Source organism: Pantherophis guttatus, chromosome 8 (assembly GCF_059756535.1).
Source record: "Pantherophis guttatus breed Tessera chromosome 8, ASM5975653v1, whole genome shotgun sequence".
Taxonomy (NCBI): Eukaryota; Metazoa; Chordata; class Lepidosauria; order Squamata; family Colubridae; genus Pantherophis; species Pantherophis guttatus.
In genome coordinates, this window is record NC_142070.1 from 17368474 (window position 1) to 17387519 (window position 19046).

At 39.7% G+C, this 19046-nt stretch overlaps 1 protein-coding gene across 2 annotated transcripts in view; it reads left to right on the top strand.

Moving 5' to 3' along the window:
* The window catches only part of GRID2 (glutamate ionotropic receptor delta type subunit 2), a 1144662-nt gene that overhangs the window by 752325 nt on the left and 373291 nt on the right, over positions 1–19046 (top strand). For both annotated transcript variants that reach the window (XM_034440485.3, XM_060686953.2), the window contains exons 6-7: positions 11028–11201; positions 14859–15020. In XM_034440485.3, coding sequence (XP_034296376.1) covers positions 11028–11201; positions 14859–15020 — 336 coding nt within the window. The remainder of the gene's footprint in view (positions 1–11027; positions 11202–14858; positions 15021–19046) is intronic.

A 19046-nucleotide genomic window follows, 5' to 3' on the forward strand; every position in this document is an offset into this window, starting at 1 on the left:
TTCTCCAGCACAATTCTCAGCCATTCTTATGGTCCACCTTTCACAGCCATACATTGCAACTGGGAGAACCATAGCCTTGACTATTTGTACTTTTGTTGGCGGGGTGATGCTTTTTAGTATGCTGTCTAACTTTGCCATAGTTTTCCTCCCCAGGAGCAAACGTCTTTTAATTTCTTGGCTGTAGTCCCCATGTGCGGTGATCTTGGAGCCCAGGAAAATAAAATCTGTCACTATCTCCATTTCTTCCCCATCTATTTGCCAGGAATTGAGAGGGCCGGGAGCCATGATCTTAGTTTTCTTAATGCTGAGTTTCAAGCCAACTTTTCCATTCTCCTCCTTCACCCACATTAGAAGGCTCTTTACTTCCTCTTCACATTCTGCCATTAGAGTGATATCTGAGGTTGTTGATATTTCTCCAACTTGTTAATTAATTCCAACTTGTGATTCATCTAGCCCCGCCTTTCTCATGATGTGCTCTGCTATAAGTTAAATAGGCAGGGCAACAGTATACAGCCTTGCCGAACTCCTTTCTCAATTTTGAACCAATCAGTGGTTCCGTGTCCAGTTCTCACTGTTGCTTCTTGACCTGCATATAGGTTTCTCAAGAGACAAATAAGATGGTCTGATATTTCCATCTCTTTGAGAACTTGCCACAATTTGTTGTGATATACACAAGCAAAGGCTTCAGCATAGTCAATGAAGCAGAAGTATATGTTTTTCTGGAACTCCCTAGCTTTCTCCATGATCCAGCGTATGTTGGCAATTTGATCTCTAGTTCCTCTGCCTCTTCGAAATCCTGCCTGCACTTCTGGTAGTTCTCGGTCCACATACTGCTAGAGCCTAGCTTGTAGGATTTTGAGCATAATTGTTAGCATGTGAAATGAGTGCAATGGTGTGGTAGTTTGAGCATTCTTTGGCTTTGCCCTTCTTTGGAATTGGAATGTAAACTGACCTTTTCCAATCCTGTGGCCACTGTTGAATTTTCCAAATTTGCTGGAATATTGAGTGTAGCACTTTTAATGTATCATCTTTTAAGATTTTGAATAGCTCAGCTGAAATACTGTCACCTCCACTAGCTTTGTTGTTGCTCAGATTTCCTAAGGCCCATTTGACTTCGCATTCCAGGATGTCTGGCTCGAGGTCAGTGGCCACCCCATTGTGATTATCAGGGACATTAAGCTCCTTCTTGTATAGTTCTCCTTTGTAATTTTGCCACCTCTTCTTAATCTCTTCTACCTGGCATTTTGGTCCTTTATAATGCCCATCTTTGCATGAAACGTTCCCTTCATATCTCCAATTTTCTTGAAGAGATCTCTGGTCCTCCCTATTCTATTGTTTTCTTCTATTTCTTTGCACTATTCATTTAAGAAGGCATTCTTATCTCTTCTAGCTATTCTCTGGAATTCTGGATTCAATTGGGTGTATCTTTCTCTTTCTCCCTTGCCTTTCACTTCCCTTCTTTCCTCAGCTATTTGCAAAGCTTCCTCAGACAGCCATTTTGCTTTCTTGCATTTCTTTTTCTTTGGGATAGTTTTAGTTGATACTTCTTGTACAATGTTGTGAACCTCTGTCCATAGTTCTTCAGGCACTCTGTCTATCAGATCTAACTCCTTAAATCTATTTGTCACCTCTACTGTATATTCATCAGGGATATGATTTAGTTCATACCTGAATGGCCGAGTGCTTTTCCCTACTTTCTTCAATTTAAGCCTAAATTTTGCCACGAGAACAGGGGTGAAATGCTCCCAGTTCAGACCGGATCACCCGATCCGGTAGCGATGGAGGCGGGTAGTTCGGAGAACCGGTAGCAAAAATCCCCGCCCACCTCCCCATGCCCAGCTGAGCCGCACAATAATCAGAGGCTTTTTTTTTTTTTACTTTTAAAAGCATTTTTTTCTACAACTTTGGCCGAAAAAATGCTTTTAAAAGTAAAAAAAAGCCTCTGATGATCGCGTGGCTTGTCAAAGGCATTTAAAAGAAAAAAAACCCTTTTTTTCTTTTAAATGCTCTGATGATCCCAGCTGAGTTCCCTGATCGGCAGAGGCTTTCAGGGAACTCAGCTGGAATCGTCAGAGCATTTAAAAGAAAAAAAGGGTTTTTTTTCTTTTAAATGCTCTGACGATCCAAACTGAGTTCCCTGATCGGCAGAGGCTTTTTTAAAAAGCTTCTGCCGATCAGGGAACTCAGCTTGGATCATCAGAGCCTTTTGAAAGCATTTTTTTACAACCTCTTAGCTGAAGAGGTTGTAGAAAAAATGGTTTTAAAAGTAAAAAAAAAAAAATTTTGGCCACACCCACCCAGTCACATTATCCCTCCCACCAAGCCACGCCCACAGAACCGGTAGTAACAAATGTTAGATTTCACCCCTGCACGAGAAGCTCATGATCTGAGCCATAGTCAGCTCTTGATCTTGTTTTTACTGACTGTATAGAGCTTCTCCATCTTTGGCTGCAGAGCACATAGTCAATCTGATTTCTGTGTTGACTGTCTGGTGATGTCCATGTGTAGAGATGTTTCTTGGATTGTTGGAAAAGAGTGTTTGCTATGACCATCATATTCTCTTGATAAAATTCTACCAGCCTTGTGCCTTGCCTCCAAGACCGAACTTGCCTGTTATTCCGGTTATCTTTTGACTTCCTATTTAGCATTCCAATTCCCCCATGATGATAAGGACATCATTTTTGGGTGTTAATTCTAGAAGATGTTGTAGGTATTCATAGAACCAGTCAACTTCAGCCTTTTCAGCACCAGTGGTTGGGGCATAGACTTAGACTACTGTGATCTGTGATGTTGAATGGTTTGCCTTGGATTCAAACTGAGATCATTCTGTCATTTGGGGCATTGTATCTGTTGTGGATCCGATCACTGAGCCTGTGTTATCAGCAGGAGAAGACTCCAAGAGTGAAGGAGAGGAGTTGGCAAGGCCTCCCTCTCCAGGACCCTCCTCTCTGGCAATGCCTCCGGTGTCCTCCGAAAGCCAAGAGATAGGCCCGGGGCCAAGCACTTCCACGCAGCCACAGGTGGACAGTAATGATGATGATGATGAGTCTTGGCTGGACCCTCGACAGCATCGCAGAGATAAGCACGCGCAGCAGAGGAAGAGGCGTGCCAGGGATTAGGCTGAGTCACTGGACCACACCCCACAGGGTATAAAAGGGGGTGTGGTGACTGTTCAAGCTCTGTGATGAGCAAAAACTGATATTGAACAAACCTCTCTGCATTGCTGGACTTTTTGAGTATTCCCTTATTTCTTGTGTGTTGGCTTTGAAAAACACTCCCTTCATAAGTAAAAGACTCTTGGCAGCCAGCCACTGGGTTGCTGCCAATTCTGCTCTTAGAGAAATCTTTGCCGGCTGGTTTATTTCACTATTGACTGTCTGTGGGGGTGCGTGTGTGAGATGGAGGCAGAACAGTATCCTAGTACTGCAGTTCCTATTCTTTTATTGATTATGATGGTTACTCCATTTCTTTTGAGGGATTCTTGCCCGCAGCAGTATACCTGATGGTCATCTGAATTAAATTCACCCATTCCTGTCCATTTTAGTTTGCTGATTCCTAAGATGTCGATGTTCAGTCTTGTCATCTCTTGTTTGACCACGTCCAGCTTGCCTTGATTCATGGATCTTACATTCCAGGTTCCTATGGAGTACTTACAGCATTGGACTTTCCTTTCACCACCAGATACATCCACAGCTGAGCATCCTTTCGACTTTGGCCCAGTTGCTTCACTCTTTCTGGCGCTACTAGTACTTGCCCTTTGCTCTTCCCCAGTAGCATATTGGATACCTTCTGACCTGAGGGCTCATCTTCCTGCATCATATCTTTTTTCCTTTTGGTACTGTCCAAAAGGGGTTTTCATGGCAAAGATACTGGGGTGGGTTGCCATTTCCTTCTCCAGTGGATCACGTTTTGTCAGAACTCTCTGCTATGACCTGTCCTTCTTGGGTGTCCCTGCACGGCATAGCTCATAGCTTCATTGCGCTATGCAAGCCCCTTCGCCGCAACAAGGCGGTGATCCATGAAAGGGAGAAACAGATGGTAAGATCAACATTAACATTGCTATAAAATACAGTCTGATAAATCAGTGCAGAAAATTACTATTAAAAATCCACTTTATTTACCATATTCTCAGAAAAGATAGATAATGTTGACATGCTACCTAAAATTAAACAGATTAGGTGCCAAGATGAACATATTTGGGAAGGTATGTCATAACTGAAAAGGCCCTCTCTCAATTTTCAAGTGCCTAGCATATGGAGGAAAACCCAATTATAGAAATTCAAAGCTGATCATGCTATAATTATTGTGAGTTCATATGGGAATCTTTCCTCAACATGGGAGATAATCAGAAATAGTGATGAAAAGGAGCCCAGGAATGATGATGGGAAGAAGACAAATTTTAATGGATGGATAGACATCAGGTATCCAAGGTTATCACTCTAGACCAGTGTTTCTCAATCTTAATTACTTTAAGATATGTGGACTTCAACTCCCAGAATTCCCCACATGACATGCTTCAATGGAAGTTGAAGTCCACGAAAAGTTGCCAAGGTTGAGAAACACTGCCTTAGACTTTGTAAAATCCAAATATCTCTGGGAATCAACCTTTTTGCAAGTAAAAAGCACACTATATTTATTTCCCCTGCTTCTTGTCCAACCTGGCCCCAGAGTGGGGAGGGAATGGGGATTTTTCAGTATCCTTCCCCTGGAGTGAGGTGGGAATAGAGATTTTGCAGTATCCTTCCCCAGCCACGCCCACTAAGCCATGCCCACAGAACCATTAGTAAAAACATTTGAATTCCACCTCTCTATATATGTATGTATGTATGTATGTATGTATGTATGTATGTATATGTATGTGTGTGTATATATATATATACATGCATGTTAGTTTACTGTTTTCTTTTTTTAATATTAACTCTAATTTCAAAACTCTAACTCCACAACTACAGAAAATAACAGAGAAATTAGAAATGTTTACCTCTTAAAAGTATAAACAAAGGAAAACTCAGTATAATCTATATTTTAAATGAGAACTTGTTCTCTATAGTACTTATAATGCCTCATTATAGTAACATAACATATATTACTTATACTTTCCTAAACCTACTTTTCTCTGTGTATTTTTATTCTCTTGATAATATATGAAAAATACACAATATGTCTTTGGGCAGCAACTGATATACAAAACAAAAGTTGTGATTTCTAATTAAAATGGGGGTGGGCTCTAAATACTAAGGAACCAATTGGCTCTGTGCTTCTTGAGAAACAAAGCACAAGTGTCTGCAGAGATTTTAAGCATCCAAACATTTTAGAAAATAGATGCCAGCTATTTTGTGGGTCCTGTGAGCATGATGTTTCATATAAAAAATTGTTCATTTTTTATTAGTATAGAGGGACATAACCCAATTCAATTATCTTACCACGTATGCAGTGATGCAATTTTACATGTAGGAAATCCTAGGTGCATGGGATCTGCCTATGTGGGCAAAGAGAACAATAATGTATAATAAAAGGAGATCTCAATTCAGAACACTTTGCTTAAATGGTAGAACTACTTATGCAAATAATGTCAGTGTATAAACTTCTTTAGCCTAAATCCATACCTGATGTTTTAATGCTGTGATGATAGCCATATTTGAATGGGTTGAATGAAGCAAGAACAATGTAAGGGACAAAGTTATGACAGAAATTCATTTTTTAAAAAATAGAAATGAATTTAAATAAACACTGCTGATTTTTCCCTGTTAATTTATCAACTTTTCTTGAAAAATGAAAATTCACATTTGGAATCCATAGCAATAGCATTTAGACTTATATACTGCCCCATAGTGCTTTACAGCACTGTCTGGGCAGTTTACAATGTCAGCATATTGCCCCCAACAATGTGGGTCCTCATTTTACTAACCTCAAGAAGGATGCAAGGCTGAATCAACCTCAAGCCCCTAAAGCTGTATCAAACTCAAGGTTGTGGGCAAAGTTAGTCTGCAATAGTGCTTTCTAATCACTGCAGCACCAGGGCTCTTGTTAAGGGAAGAGGACATGTGTGTCTTAGAAGCCTCAAAGACAGCTTGGACAAGGACCCTGGAAAATGTACAGAAGTACAAGTGGAAGAGGCTGTGACTCTTTAGATCCTGGTGGATATATCTAGGCAGGAGTGTCAAACACAAGGTCCATGGGCCAGATGTGGTCAGATCCAGCCCCCAGACCTGTCCTGGAAAATATCAGAGGCCGGCCCTACTGCTTCGGCCCGGTCCACACAATGCAAAGAGGACACATCGGGCCAATGTGGCTGCGGCCTGGTCTACCCAGTGCGAAGAGGAAACATGCCAGCAATTTGGGGAGTGGTGTTAAGCTGGCCACACCCACCCAGTTGGCCACACTCACACAGTCGGCCATGCCTGCCTAGCGCCCAAGGTCAACCACAGTCCTGATGCGGTCCTCAATGAAATTGAGTTTGACACCCCTGATCTAGGGTGTAAAGGGAGAAGAATCATGCTGAAATTAAGAATGTCATAAACAGCTTCATGTGTTAACAGTTGTCCCGTGGAGAGCTGAGGTGGATTGTTTTCCTTCTCACCTGTATAGGTGGTATTCCTCAGTCTTGAGTTCTCTACCAGAGGCCTGAGAGATTGAGGGTTCTGTGTAGGATCTTAGCTGCTCCTAACACTGCCCTCTTCTAAACAGATAGCTCTGAAATTATTCCTAGAATCTGTTGGAGCTATTCTCCCAGTTAAGGAGTCTCAGGCCTAATGTATTATTTAATTGATTCATGAATAAATAAATATATATTCACCTATCCATCCTCAAAGTTTTACATCAATAGGAACGGCTAAATTTAGGATTAGTCCAAAAGCTTGGAATACAAAACTTCTGGCCCCAGTGACCGACCCAGATTGGATCCTGCAACATTATCCTGGGACACCTATATTCACCTTCATTTATCCGACTTTCTTAAAAATTTGCTTTTCCATTCATAGCCAAGTCAATATCTGCTTCTCAATATTATATATACTTTTAATCACTTTCTTTTCAGTTGAATTGGTTTGTAAAATGACTAATAAATTCTCTGAAAATTTCATCTCTAATTATATTGCTGCTCCATAAAAACGGTTTATATTTTGTAAAAACTGGTCACTTTGCTCTCCATCTTGTGGCTATTTGAAATGATACAGACTAAATGATAAGACGGCTTTGTAAGCTGAGAGAAGCCATTATCTATGGTACATTAAGGATTAATCGACCAGAAATTCAGGATATTACACTGGACACAGCTGATGCCAGGTGTTATTTTGTTTTCCGAAAAATCTATATTTCATAAAGAACAAAAATAACAGATGGCTTCAGAAGTCTATGACAGTCTATGAAGAAGAATAAAATAGACTTAATGTAGTCAAGATGATTTATGTTTAAAATTCATGGCTCTTCACATTTATTTGCTGGACCATTAAAGAAATAAAGGCATAGTATTACATCTGACCTACTTGTGGAAAATTTAAATATAGGCATGTTTAAGTAGCAACATTAATCATTATTTATACTTTAATCTATATCCATTTTTCATAAATTATATTTATATAATCAGCTAAGAAAATGTTAAAGTAACTTTGAATTACAGCCAGTCTTTTGGTTATTTTATTTTCTTACATATGATTATTTGCATTATTTTTTTTTTATAAAAGATGGACCTTCAGCATCATAGATGTGGACAAAGATTGTCATGAATTAATATGGGACTTAATCATATTCTTCCCTGCCAAAATTAAAAAAAAATCTAAATAAGTTGAATAAGTTTTCTGATTAACCCTTTGATCTATTCAGAATCCAAGTTAAAGTAGGGCAGGAGACGGGGTTTAAAACACTTTTTATTTATTTTAAAATATCAAAAAGCAAATAAAAGACTATAGTAAAGGAACATGTCTGACTGGTAATGTTCTGTAAAAAGCAGCCCACTACTCACTAGGTTTAGAGGTGTGGTTTAGTAGCTTAATGACACTAGAGATTGTCTCTGCTCTGGCTGCTCAAGTCTTAGTACCACATGGCAGGATGAGTTCCCGTCTCTTGCCTCAGCTTCTGTCTGTCAAACAATTTGAAAGCATGTTTTATGTAAGTAGATAAATAGGTACCATTTCAGTGAGGAGATAAATTGATGCTCTGTGTAGGCAGTCAGATTCCTGATGGCTCTGAACCTTCCCAGTTCTGGGAAATGCCCATTTGCAAGGCAGCTCCAGGTGGCCTTGGATGACCCTGCAGGAAGAATCCCTCGTCTTTCTCTCTGGTGTGAAGCCAACTTGCCCCCCTGTGATGCACCTTGGGAAGTGTGCAAGCATGTCCTACAACAGGGCTGTTGACTTGGCAAGCCAAACTATGTTTTGCACTTGCATTGTGGTCTCCTGACTATTGTAACAACACTGATAATAATAACAACTTTACTAGGTAGCTAGTTCTATGATTAAGCCACTGTAACTGGTAGGAAGGTTTTCTCTTTTCCGTAACATTCAGTTAGAAACTGCTTTTCTGCAACTTAAATCTATTATACATGTCCTAGTCATGAAAAGACTTCATATCTTTTTCATGATGTCCTTTCAGATATTTGAAAGGCAACATCACATCTCCCTTCAGTCTTTGCTTTTCAAGGCTAAGCATGCCCAATTACTTCCATTTCTCTTCATAAATCTTAATTTGTCCCTGATCGTCTTCACTGCCTTTCTGAATCTGCTGAGGTATCTCTGAGTCCTTCTTGAAAATCCTTCTTAAAACCCAGACCTAAACAAAATGCTCGAGACTTCATCTGATCAATACAGAATAGTAGGAAGCTATCATTTTCTATAGTTTAGAAATAAAACTTCTCTTACTGGTACCTTAAAGACAGCTTTTTGAACATTTTCTTATTTCTTATCAAGAATTTATTTCTATCTCACCTTTATTATTTTTATTATAATTCAAGTCAGTGAACACATATCATCTTTTTCGTTGAATCAGCCCTTCTCCACGGGTGAAATCCATTTACCTTCGCTACCAGTTCGCAAATGTGAGCGCACACATTTGACTTCGCCACGCATGCGCAGAGAGTCAAAAACGGGTGTGATGATGTCTGGGTGGGTGGGCGGAGCCTCCTGCAGCTGGCGCTACCAGTTCGCCCAAGCTGGATAGAACCAGTTGCATTTCACCACTGACCTTATTCCTACTGCCCAACTGTCCTGCCAACTGTATTTGGAGGACAAAAAGTGATAACACCATCCTGTTTTAATCCTATGCATACTATCAAAGTGAAATCAAGACAGATTTTGTTCTGTTTCCAAACCACACTTATTCATGTGAGATCATCTCAAGCATTTTTTATCTCTTTGGGTTATTTTCAGGGGCAGGTTCTAAATTTTTTTACTACCGGTTCTGTGGGCGTGGCTTATTTTGTGGGTGTGGCTTGATGGTCATGTGACAATTATTTAGGATTTAGCGGAGGTACTGGTCTACCACGCTTTTAACTGCTTGCAGAGCTGTACCAATCTACTCATGTATTTTTGCAGGCACCGGTCTACCCATTTGTTTTCTTTTAACACTGATCAGCTGTAGGGCAGCCCTTTGAAGCCCCACAGCAAGAGTTTAAACAGTTTTTTTCCCTCTAGCCATCAGCTGGGACTCAGGAGGCAGCAATAGATTGGGGGTGGGGCCAAATAAAAGGTAAGAATAACGTGGGGATGGGGGGGCGGGGGGGCAGAACCGGTTTGGTGATGTCATATCGTCACCACTACCGGCTCAGTGGAATCGGGCCGAACCGGGAGGAACCCACCACTGGTTAGTGTACTTCCATTGTACAAGACAACTCCAAGATTGTTTTTCCCTCAGAAAGCTTTCTACTTTTTCCTGTGTTTTTTTTTCTTGTGTTTTGTTTTTTTTAAATGTGGTAAACCAAAGTACCTTTGTGCCAATAATCTAAGGAAGAAGACTTATCACCATCTGGACTGATGCAGGATTTAAATTGGGTTGAGGTGGAAAAGGAGAGGAAGATAGGGCTTTTTTTTTAATCGAAATGCATATTACATACAATATAAAATAGATTACAACAATCTTATCAATTAATAATAGTAAAGTATTAAAAATTATTGTGGTTGTTGAAGCCATCTGAGATTACCTGAAACTTTTTTCTATTCAGCGATTAATTCTTCAGCACTGCCTTTAAACTGTTGTTGTTTTTCAAAACAGTCAGTTTGAGATCCGTCATATATTGTCCTTGGAGATGGAAATGCTCTGACATTACTTTGTCCTGTATGCTCTGTCACAGAAGAGACTTGTCTTGTTCATCATCTTATCCTTTCTCTCTGTCTTCTCTCTCTCTCTCTCTCTGCTTTCAGTGTGCATAGTATCTCTCCTGCTTATTTTGCTTCTTTGCCTTCATATCTGCATATGAAAAAAAATTAAATAAACTATAAAGTGAATTTCCTTTGGGTTCTTCTTGGCTATAGTTTCCATTAAGCTTTAAATCAGCGAGTGTCAAACTCAAAACCCATGGGCTGGATCCGGCCCGCAGGGTGTTTAGATCTGGCCTATGGGCCCATCCCGGAAACAATGAAGGACCAGCCCACGGTGCCTCTGCCAGCGAAAACAGAGCTCAGGAGGGCTGCATGTGGCCTTCCCTGGCTCCGTTTTCAGCCACGACGGCCTCCTACAACCCTCTGCCAGACAAAATGGAGCTCAAATGGACGCTACGCATGGCCTGCCCAGGCTCTGTCTTTGCTGACAGAGGGCTGCAGAAGGCCATCATGGCTGAAAACAGAGCATTGATGAGTGACGTTGAGCTGGCCATGCCCACCCTGGCCACAAACACCCAGCCCCCCAAGGTCAAACATAACCCTGATGTGGCCCTCAGTGAAATCGAGTTTGACACCCCTGCTTTAAAATAAATTGTAAAGCACAAGCTTTTTGGATATTGATATATATTTCATCTTATTATACTAAGTGTATCCCACACCCTATACCTTACAGCAGGTATTTTTAGTTTTCCAAATATTCTGCGCTTTATCTTACAGGAAATCAATGATGGGGACGTACAGGATCTGGTGAGAAAGTCAATTGGAAGATTAACAATTATTCGGCAGAGCTTTCCTGTACCACAGAACATCAGTCAGCGCTGTTTCCGTGGGAACCACCGAATATCTTCATCACTTTGTGACCCGAAAGACCCGTTCTCTCAAAATATGGAGGTATCTTCTGAGCCTATTCTATAATCATTACTTAGGTGGATGAAGAAAGCTTTTTATGTAATGAAATTTTTACCCATCTTATGCACTTAAGTAGATGTTCGTAAACCCAAACAAAGAAATGCATACATAAACACACTTACATCCCCTACATAGTCCATAATGAAATCCCATATATTCACAGCTTTCTGGAGATCAATATCTGTATTCATTTGTTTTGCAACTATCCTTTCTCAGAAAATCTGCTGAGAAGGGCCAGACTTTTTAATTAAAATGTGATTTCTCATCATGAGTGCCATTCAGCTGAAATCTCTACCCTTATAATATTAAGTGAATGATGCCAGACTACAAGGGGAATGAATGAATAGAGATTTGTTCAAAACCATAAGTCATCTCAAGGTGAAAATTCCAAAAGAAAACAAAAGAAACTCTGAAGTCATGTATTTTTAAAAAATGCTTTTCTTCTTTTTCTGCACACCAAAAGGAGTTTTGCACACCATGTCCACTTATATCAGTCATCTCAAACTTGTTTTCCTGAAAAAGGGGTTAACAATATCAATCAATGGTTGACAGTTAACTCTGTGAATTTATAGATTTTAAGGATATTTTAAGGTGTTAGATATGTTTTTACTACACTATTTTAAATATTTTAATTTTTAATTTTACTTATTTTTACATAAGCTATGAAATGCAACATCCAGAGTTATTGTATAACTTAAATACTTTGCTTTATATAGTAATCAAGAATAGATATGATCAGCTCATTATAAATGGACAGTCCTGCCAGAAATTCCCAAATGAAAATTTGTTGAATGCAAAATGTAATAGATGGTGATACATAACATGACATATGGACAGAAAGTCTTGGAATACAGCACATGCCATTATTCCAATCTTATCCAGCTGCACTGCCTCAAATCAAAGGATGATAAAAGTTTCTTGCAAAAAGAGGAGTATCAAAATTCCTAACTAGTTTTCAAAAATACTTTTGATGTTTTATGACCAACATCATGGAAGGAAGGAAGGAAGGAAGGAAGGAAGGAAGGAAGGAAGGAAGAAGTGAGGGAGGGAGGGAGGAAGAAGTGAGGGAGGGAGGGAGGGAGGGACGGAGGGAGGAAGGAAATAGATTAATACTTGTCTTCACAACCTGCTTCTTGATAAGACAGAAACATGTGGAGTAGACAGCAACATCACCAGATGGATTCATAACTGCTCGACAAACACACTCAGCATGTAGTACTTAATGGAACTACATCTACATGAAGGGAAGCATGAACTTGGGAACGGGTTGGATTAGAAGACCTCCAAAGTCCCTTCCAACTTGTTATTTGGTTGTTCTGTTCATTCTAAATCCCGAATTTAATTATCCTTTTTGCCAAATCTGTAAACCTAGTTTTAAGTTTAGACTAGGTTTGAGACATAATCTTAGATTTGGGGGGATTCCACTAACACTTTTTCATATCTGTTTTGCCCTAACTATTCAATCTTAAGTATCCATTTCATTTCTCTCTTCTCTCTTATGCATCTGTTATGTCTGCTTCTAAATTCTGGAATGTTCAGTACTTATAACTATGCTATGATAGTATCTATATATCTATATCTATATCTATATCTATATCTATATCTATATCTATATCCATATCCATATCCATATCCATATCCATCTATCTATCTATCTATCTATCTATCTATCTATCTATCTATCTATCGAAATACTAACTCTGCTGGCAGATCTTTTCAGTATGGTAAATATAGACAACATATGACAAAATCATCACCGTGTCCAGCTAATAGTAGTTTCAGCTGTTCAGTTGTGCTCTGAGATAACTAAACCTGGGACATATGGTGAACTAAACCAGTATAATCCCAAGCAATGTAATCAAACATAGCCAAAGGAGATTGTTACCAATCCTATCTTTAATCATGGCTAATTTCCACACTAAAAAAAGAATCATTCTATATATATTTTTTTCTCTCTCTCTCTGTCTGTCTCTTGAAGTGTTTGAAAAAGCAAACATAAAAATTGGTCAGTTCATTGGCTATTCTATTCCATTCCATTCCATTCCATTCCATTTCATTTCTTTCCATTATCCTCTTTCTTCCACTTTGAAACCTCTGGTAAAAAAATGTACATTAAATCAATTGCCTTTTGCTGAATTATACAGGACATTAAGCAACCACTTTTGATTACATATGACCACAATAAATATATGAAGCAGAATTCCAGTTCCCAAAATATAATACGCTTTGAGGTTATTGTGATTAATACAGTATTCTAAAGTCACAGGGGGAAAAATTGAAATATAAAAATTAATGTAAAATAAATTAGCATACATGAATTCCTGGTGATTAACAGTGACACAAGTGCTTATCTACAATATACATAAAGACTTAAAATATTTATTTCTTGGCTCTAATTTTTTTTTTAATGTTGAATGAAGAAATGTAGGTAGTGCTCAACTGACAACTATAATTGTGCTCCTAAGTTGAGGCATCACATAACCAGACCCAATGTTTCCACATTTTTTGCAGCAGTCATTAAGCAAAAGCAGAAATACAGAAAAAATACAGAAATACTGTACCTGTTAGGAATATTAATCTGAAACATGAAACTCACAGAGGATGAAGTGTAGAAGTTTGTCATACATCCTCCTTAACTGTATTTGGAAATCAGAAGGATGTCCTGGTGCAGTTAGGACTTATACCTGGAGAACAAGCTGTCGGCAGTTGTTCATTCATGAGCATACAGACACTTATCAAGACACCATTGTTCTGACCTAGGCCCCCTTAAAAAGCAGGAAGCAGAGTCTTCGTCCTGGCAAAACCTCTTTTATTTACACGACTGTGAATTACTTTCATTCACAGTCAGCAAGGCTTGTCCAAACAGTTTTTCAGAGGAATATTTATCAACACACCTTTATCTTGCTTGGCAAGCTGCCACGTAACTTGTTTCCAAACGCAGTGTAAGGCAAAACTTGTCACAGAGTCTCATAGAGTCACGAACAGAACTTTCCACTCTTGAAATTAATGAAGAAACGAATTGTTTCCTGCAAAAGGCCACTCCCCATTCGCTCCTCTTTTGTTTCCTATGGGAGGGGCCAATCATCTCCAAGATGTGGCTTTACTCCCAAGTCGACCTTGCTTTCTGAGTTGTTCTTGTCTTCTGGCAGCTCTGTTCATGCACACGCTGGGAACGGGCTCCAGCTGTTCCTCTGCCTCACTGCTGTCTAGCTCCCTCTCTGCCTCCGATGCAGGGCCCTCATCCGAACTTTCCCCAGCCCCCAGGACTGTCCCATGTTCCTCCTCAACCTCCTCACTGTCCGACTCTGCTGCCAGTTTCACTGGCCACCAGCAGGCCACAACAATCATAAAAGCCTTGATATGCATTGAAATAACCCTTGGATTGGAAAAATGTAACATTTCAAATTGCAGCCAGGAACATGCCTCGACTTATGAAATGCAAACTGAATTAACTAGTAATCACATAATAGCCTCTGGGCCCGAGTGGTTTGTAAAATGTGAGGCAATCTATTGTGGTGGTATTACATTTAAGTTCCTGAAAGCTTGAGTGGTGACAGCTGAGACAAAGTACCTCTGAATTCCAGCATGCCAGCATGTGGGTGCTAGTTACTTATAATCAATTCTTAATCTCTTTGACAGATTACCAACCTTTACATATACGATACCGTGTTGTTGCTGGCAAATGCTTTTCATAAGAAGCTGGAAGACCGAAAGTGGCACAGTATGGCTAGCTTGACATGCATTAGGAAGAATTCAAAACCCTGGCAAGGAGGGAGATCCATGCTGGATACAATCAAGAAGGTACTTTAAATCATGATGCTTGGGTTTCAGCAGGAGGTCAGATTTGTATAGAGTTAATGGTTTGCATTTGTTGATGAAATACATATGAGTTTTGTTAAGACATATGCCTTTCTCTATCACGGTTGGTGAATTCAGAAGTCGTTCATCTCTTTTATAACTTTCAATGGGTTTGTGTGTGAGTGTGTGTGTGTGTGTGTGTGTGTGTGGCCAGTAGACACTCCTATAGGATAGTCAGTATAGCAATATGCCTCATGAATGATCTGCACAGGTCTAATATTAGACCTGTGCAGATCATTCACGAGGCACATTGCTATATTACTATCCTATAGAAGTGTCTAAGGGATGCGGTGGCGCAGTGGCTAAGACATTGAACTTGTCGATCGAAAGGTCGGCAGTTCAGGCATTCAAATCCCTAGTGCCGGGTAATGGGGTGAGCTCCCATTACTTGTCCCAGCTTCTGCCAACCTAGCAGTTCGAAAGCACGTAAAAAATGCAAGTAGGAAAATAGGGACCACCTTTGGTGGGAAGGTAACAGTGTTCCGTGCACCTTTGACATTTAGTCATGCCGGCCACATGACCACAGAGATGTTTCCAGATAGTGCTGGTTCTTCAGCATCGCCCCCTAGAGTCGGGAATGACTAGCACATATGTGCGAGGGGAACCTTTACCTTTATAGAAGTGTCTAATGACAATATATATACACAGAGAGAGAGATAAACCCACACCAGAGGTGGGTTTCAGCAGATTCTGACCAGTTCTAGAGAACCGGTAGCAGAAATTTTGAGTAGTTCGGAGAGCTGGTAGTGACTGACCCCGCCCCATCTATTCTCTGCCTCCCAACTCCCAGATGATTGGGAGGAAATGGGGATTTTGCAGTAACCTTCCCCTGGATTGGGGACGGAATGGAGATTTTACAGTATTATTCCCCTGGAGTTGGGTGGGAATGGAGATTTTGCAGTATCCTTTCCCTGCCACGCCCACCAAGTCATGCCATGCCTACCAAGCCACACCCACAGAACTGGTAGTAAAAAAAATTGAAACCCACTACTGACCCACACATACGAGAGAGAGAGAGAGAGGAAGAGAGGAAGAAAGAGGATAGATAGATAGATAGATAGATAGATAGATAGATAGATAGATAGATTGAATGATAGATAAGACCTGTGCAGATCATTCACGAGGCACATTGCTATGCTCACTATCCTATAGAAGTGTCTACTGGTCATGCTCCAGGGCCTAAAAGAAGGTAAATACAGATAGTCCTTGACTTACAGCCATTTATTTAGTGACTGTTCCAAGTCACAACAACACTGAAAAGAGTGACTTACCGCCGGTTTTCACACTTACGACTGTTGCAGTCTTCCCATGGTCACGTGATCAAAATTGGGACACTTGGCAACTAGCTCACATTTATGACAATTGCAGTGTCATGAGATCATATGATTACCTTTTGCAACCTTCTGACAAGCAAAGTCAATGAGGAAGGCCGATTCACTTATAAAACTATGCTGCTAACTTAACAACTGCAGTTGTTGCATTCACTTAACAACTGTTGCAAGAAAGGTTGTAAAAATTCACGCAAGCCTCACTTAACAATGGAAATGATGGGTTCAGTTGTGGTCATATGTCGAGAACTACCTATAGATATTCAATTTATATTAGCATTCTGTAAGAAATCTAATATTTAGAATATATACTTTGAGTATATATATGCATATATCCAACCACTTAAGGATATGTCATCCAACTGGTTATCTATCACTTTTCACAACCCAATTAAACATGGAAGTTTTCCAAAAAAGGTAAGAATTAAAACAATAAGTATAGAATGCCAACAGAAAACTCTCCATTGCCACATTCCTCAGTCACTGGTAACTCACTAGTAAACAGGAAGCCAACTGAGTTTCTGGGGCACTAAGATCCACAAAGTGTCAACTTGCAAAGCTTTCAAGTTGCCATGAGCAGGAGGGAGGGAGAACTGAAGTGAATTCCATACATTCTTCCTGACCGCAATCAGAAGGAGGGTGTTAGGTTTCACAGCCAGCCAAAGTGGGTAATTGGAGAATGTGATTTATCACATGGCCAGAGAGGAGGGGAGAGACAGGGTCATAGGGGAACGTAAATCTACGTGGGATCAGTTCTAACTGCATCCGAGTATTGCCGGAATGTTGCTCCTAATAAATGACTATATTTCCTTTGAAGTTTGGATCATGGCTCATGAATTAATTAGGGCATCTTTCAGAAACTTGACACAAAGAGCATTTATTATTCTTTCATGTTGTTGACATCTGATCCAATTTTAGATGTGAGATGCTTAAAAATTGGCCTGGGTTTTGTTGTTGTTGCTGGTGGGAGGTGGTGTTAAAAGCCTTAGTGCATAGAGAAACATTGGGGTATTCTTGAACAATGATTCTACAAAATCTTATGAAGCTTGCTGATTTTATTAGTTTAATGTGGTAACTGGGCTAATCCATCTTTCTGAGAAAGGTGAGCTTCAGAACTTTATGATTTGTATTATCAAGATAATTATTAAGTCGCTGAATCCTGGCAATCGCAATGTCACTGAATCATTACATTGATGTATATCTACAAAATCACAAATATTAATGCTAACTTTATTTATGAATATTAGAAAGTCGTGTCTTTTTTGATATTTTATGGATAAATTGATCTGACCCTAGAGGTCTGTTGTTGGGGATGTGAAAGTTGTATGCTTCTTTTGTGACTGTTACTATTTAATTGGCTGTGATCCTAAACAATTTGCAGTGAATACTAGTTGGATTGTATGATGCAACAGAGATGAATCTGAAAAGTAGAATGAATATTTACAAGTTATACATACACGGTAACAAATTAGGAAAAGTAGGTATAAAAGTTGGTAAAATGTTTACTAAATATAAGGAAGTAGATGCAAAAAATTGACACCCAAATGCTGGTAGACAGTCAGTTGGTGGTATGTTATTAGGAATAAGTGTTTGTCAAAAAATTATAAAATGTGTACTTCTGCCCACTTTCTTAGATAAAAAATAATAGTTGAATATATGAGAAGGAACCTAAACAAAGTTTAATGCAAGGATAAGGGACTATTTGACAATTGTGTATTGTAATATATAGAGACAGTTCAAGAATGAATAGATGCTAAATGAAAGGAGAAAAATGTAAGACTAACGACATTTAATTAGATTTCTTTTTCTTTTTTCTTATCGCCTTGTTTGAATTTCTTCTGCTTACTACATTTGTTCCTTGCAAAAACCTGAAAGGGAATATAGTATGATGTGTATGTAAATACACCCTCCGAATCTTTGTATTCACAAACTTTTTCACCCTATTTTCTGATATTATCAGCCTTTGGAAAGTAAGAAAACAAAAGTATCTTTTTAACTCAGGATTGCTGTTCAGAGTAATGATTAATTTCTTCCCACAATGCAGAAACCATGACTAGCCACATAAAACTTAAAGGGGGAAAGAAAATGAATAACCTCTGTATTAAATGTTGAGGTACTTCATCAGTGTCATATAGAGAACAAATCACTTTTGTCTTTCCAGTTCTCATTCAGGAAAGAACGTTTCCTATATGCATTCATTTCAAAGAATACAATTGCAGTGAAATCTTCATAAGGGGAATTTGGTGCTCTTTCTTGTATCTTGTTATAAGTTGCCCAAAGTCTATAAAGGAGTAAATGTCCTTTCATTGTACAAGCCTCTATAACACAGGTGTCAAACTCGATTTCATTGTGGGCCACATCAGGGTTGTGTTTGACCTTGGGGGGGGGGGTCATGTCCAGTTGGAGGTGCCCAGAATGTGCATGGCCAGCTCAATGTCACTTGTGTCTGGGCACCTGTGGTGGTCCGGGCGGCCACCCCGGGCTTTGTTTTTTGGCTGGGACGGCCTCCTGCAGCAATCCCCCTGAAGTCCGTTTTCACTGGCAGGAGGCCATCACAGCTGAAAACAGAGCCTGAAGGGCCATTCACTACCCCCCTGAAGTCCATTTTCACTGGCAGAGGCACCGCAAACCAGTCCTTTGT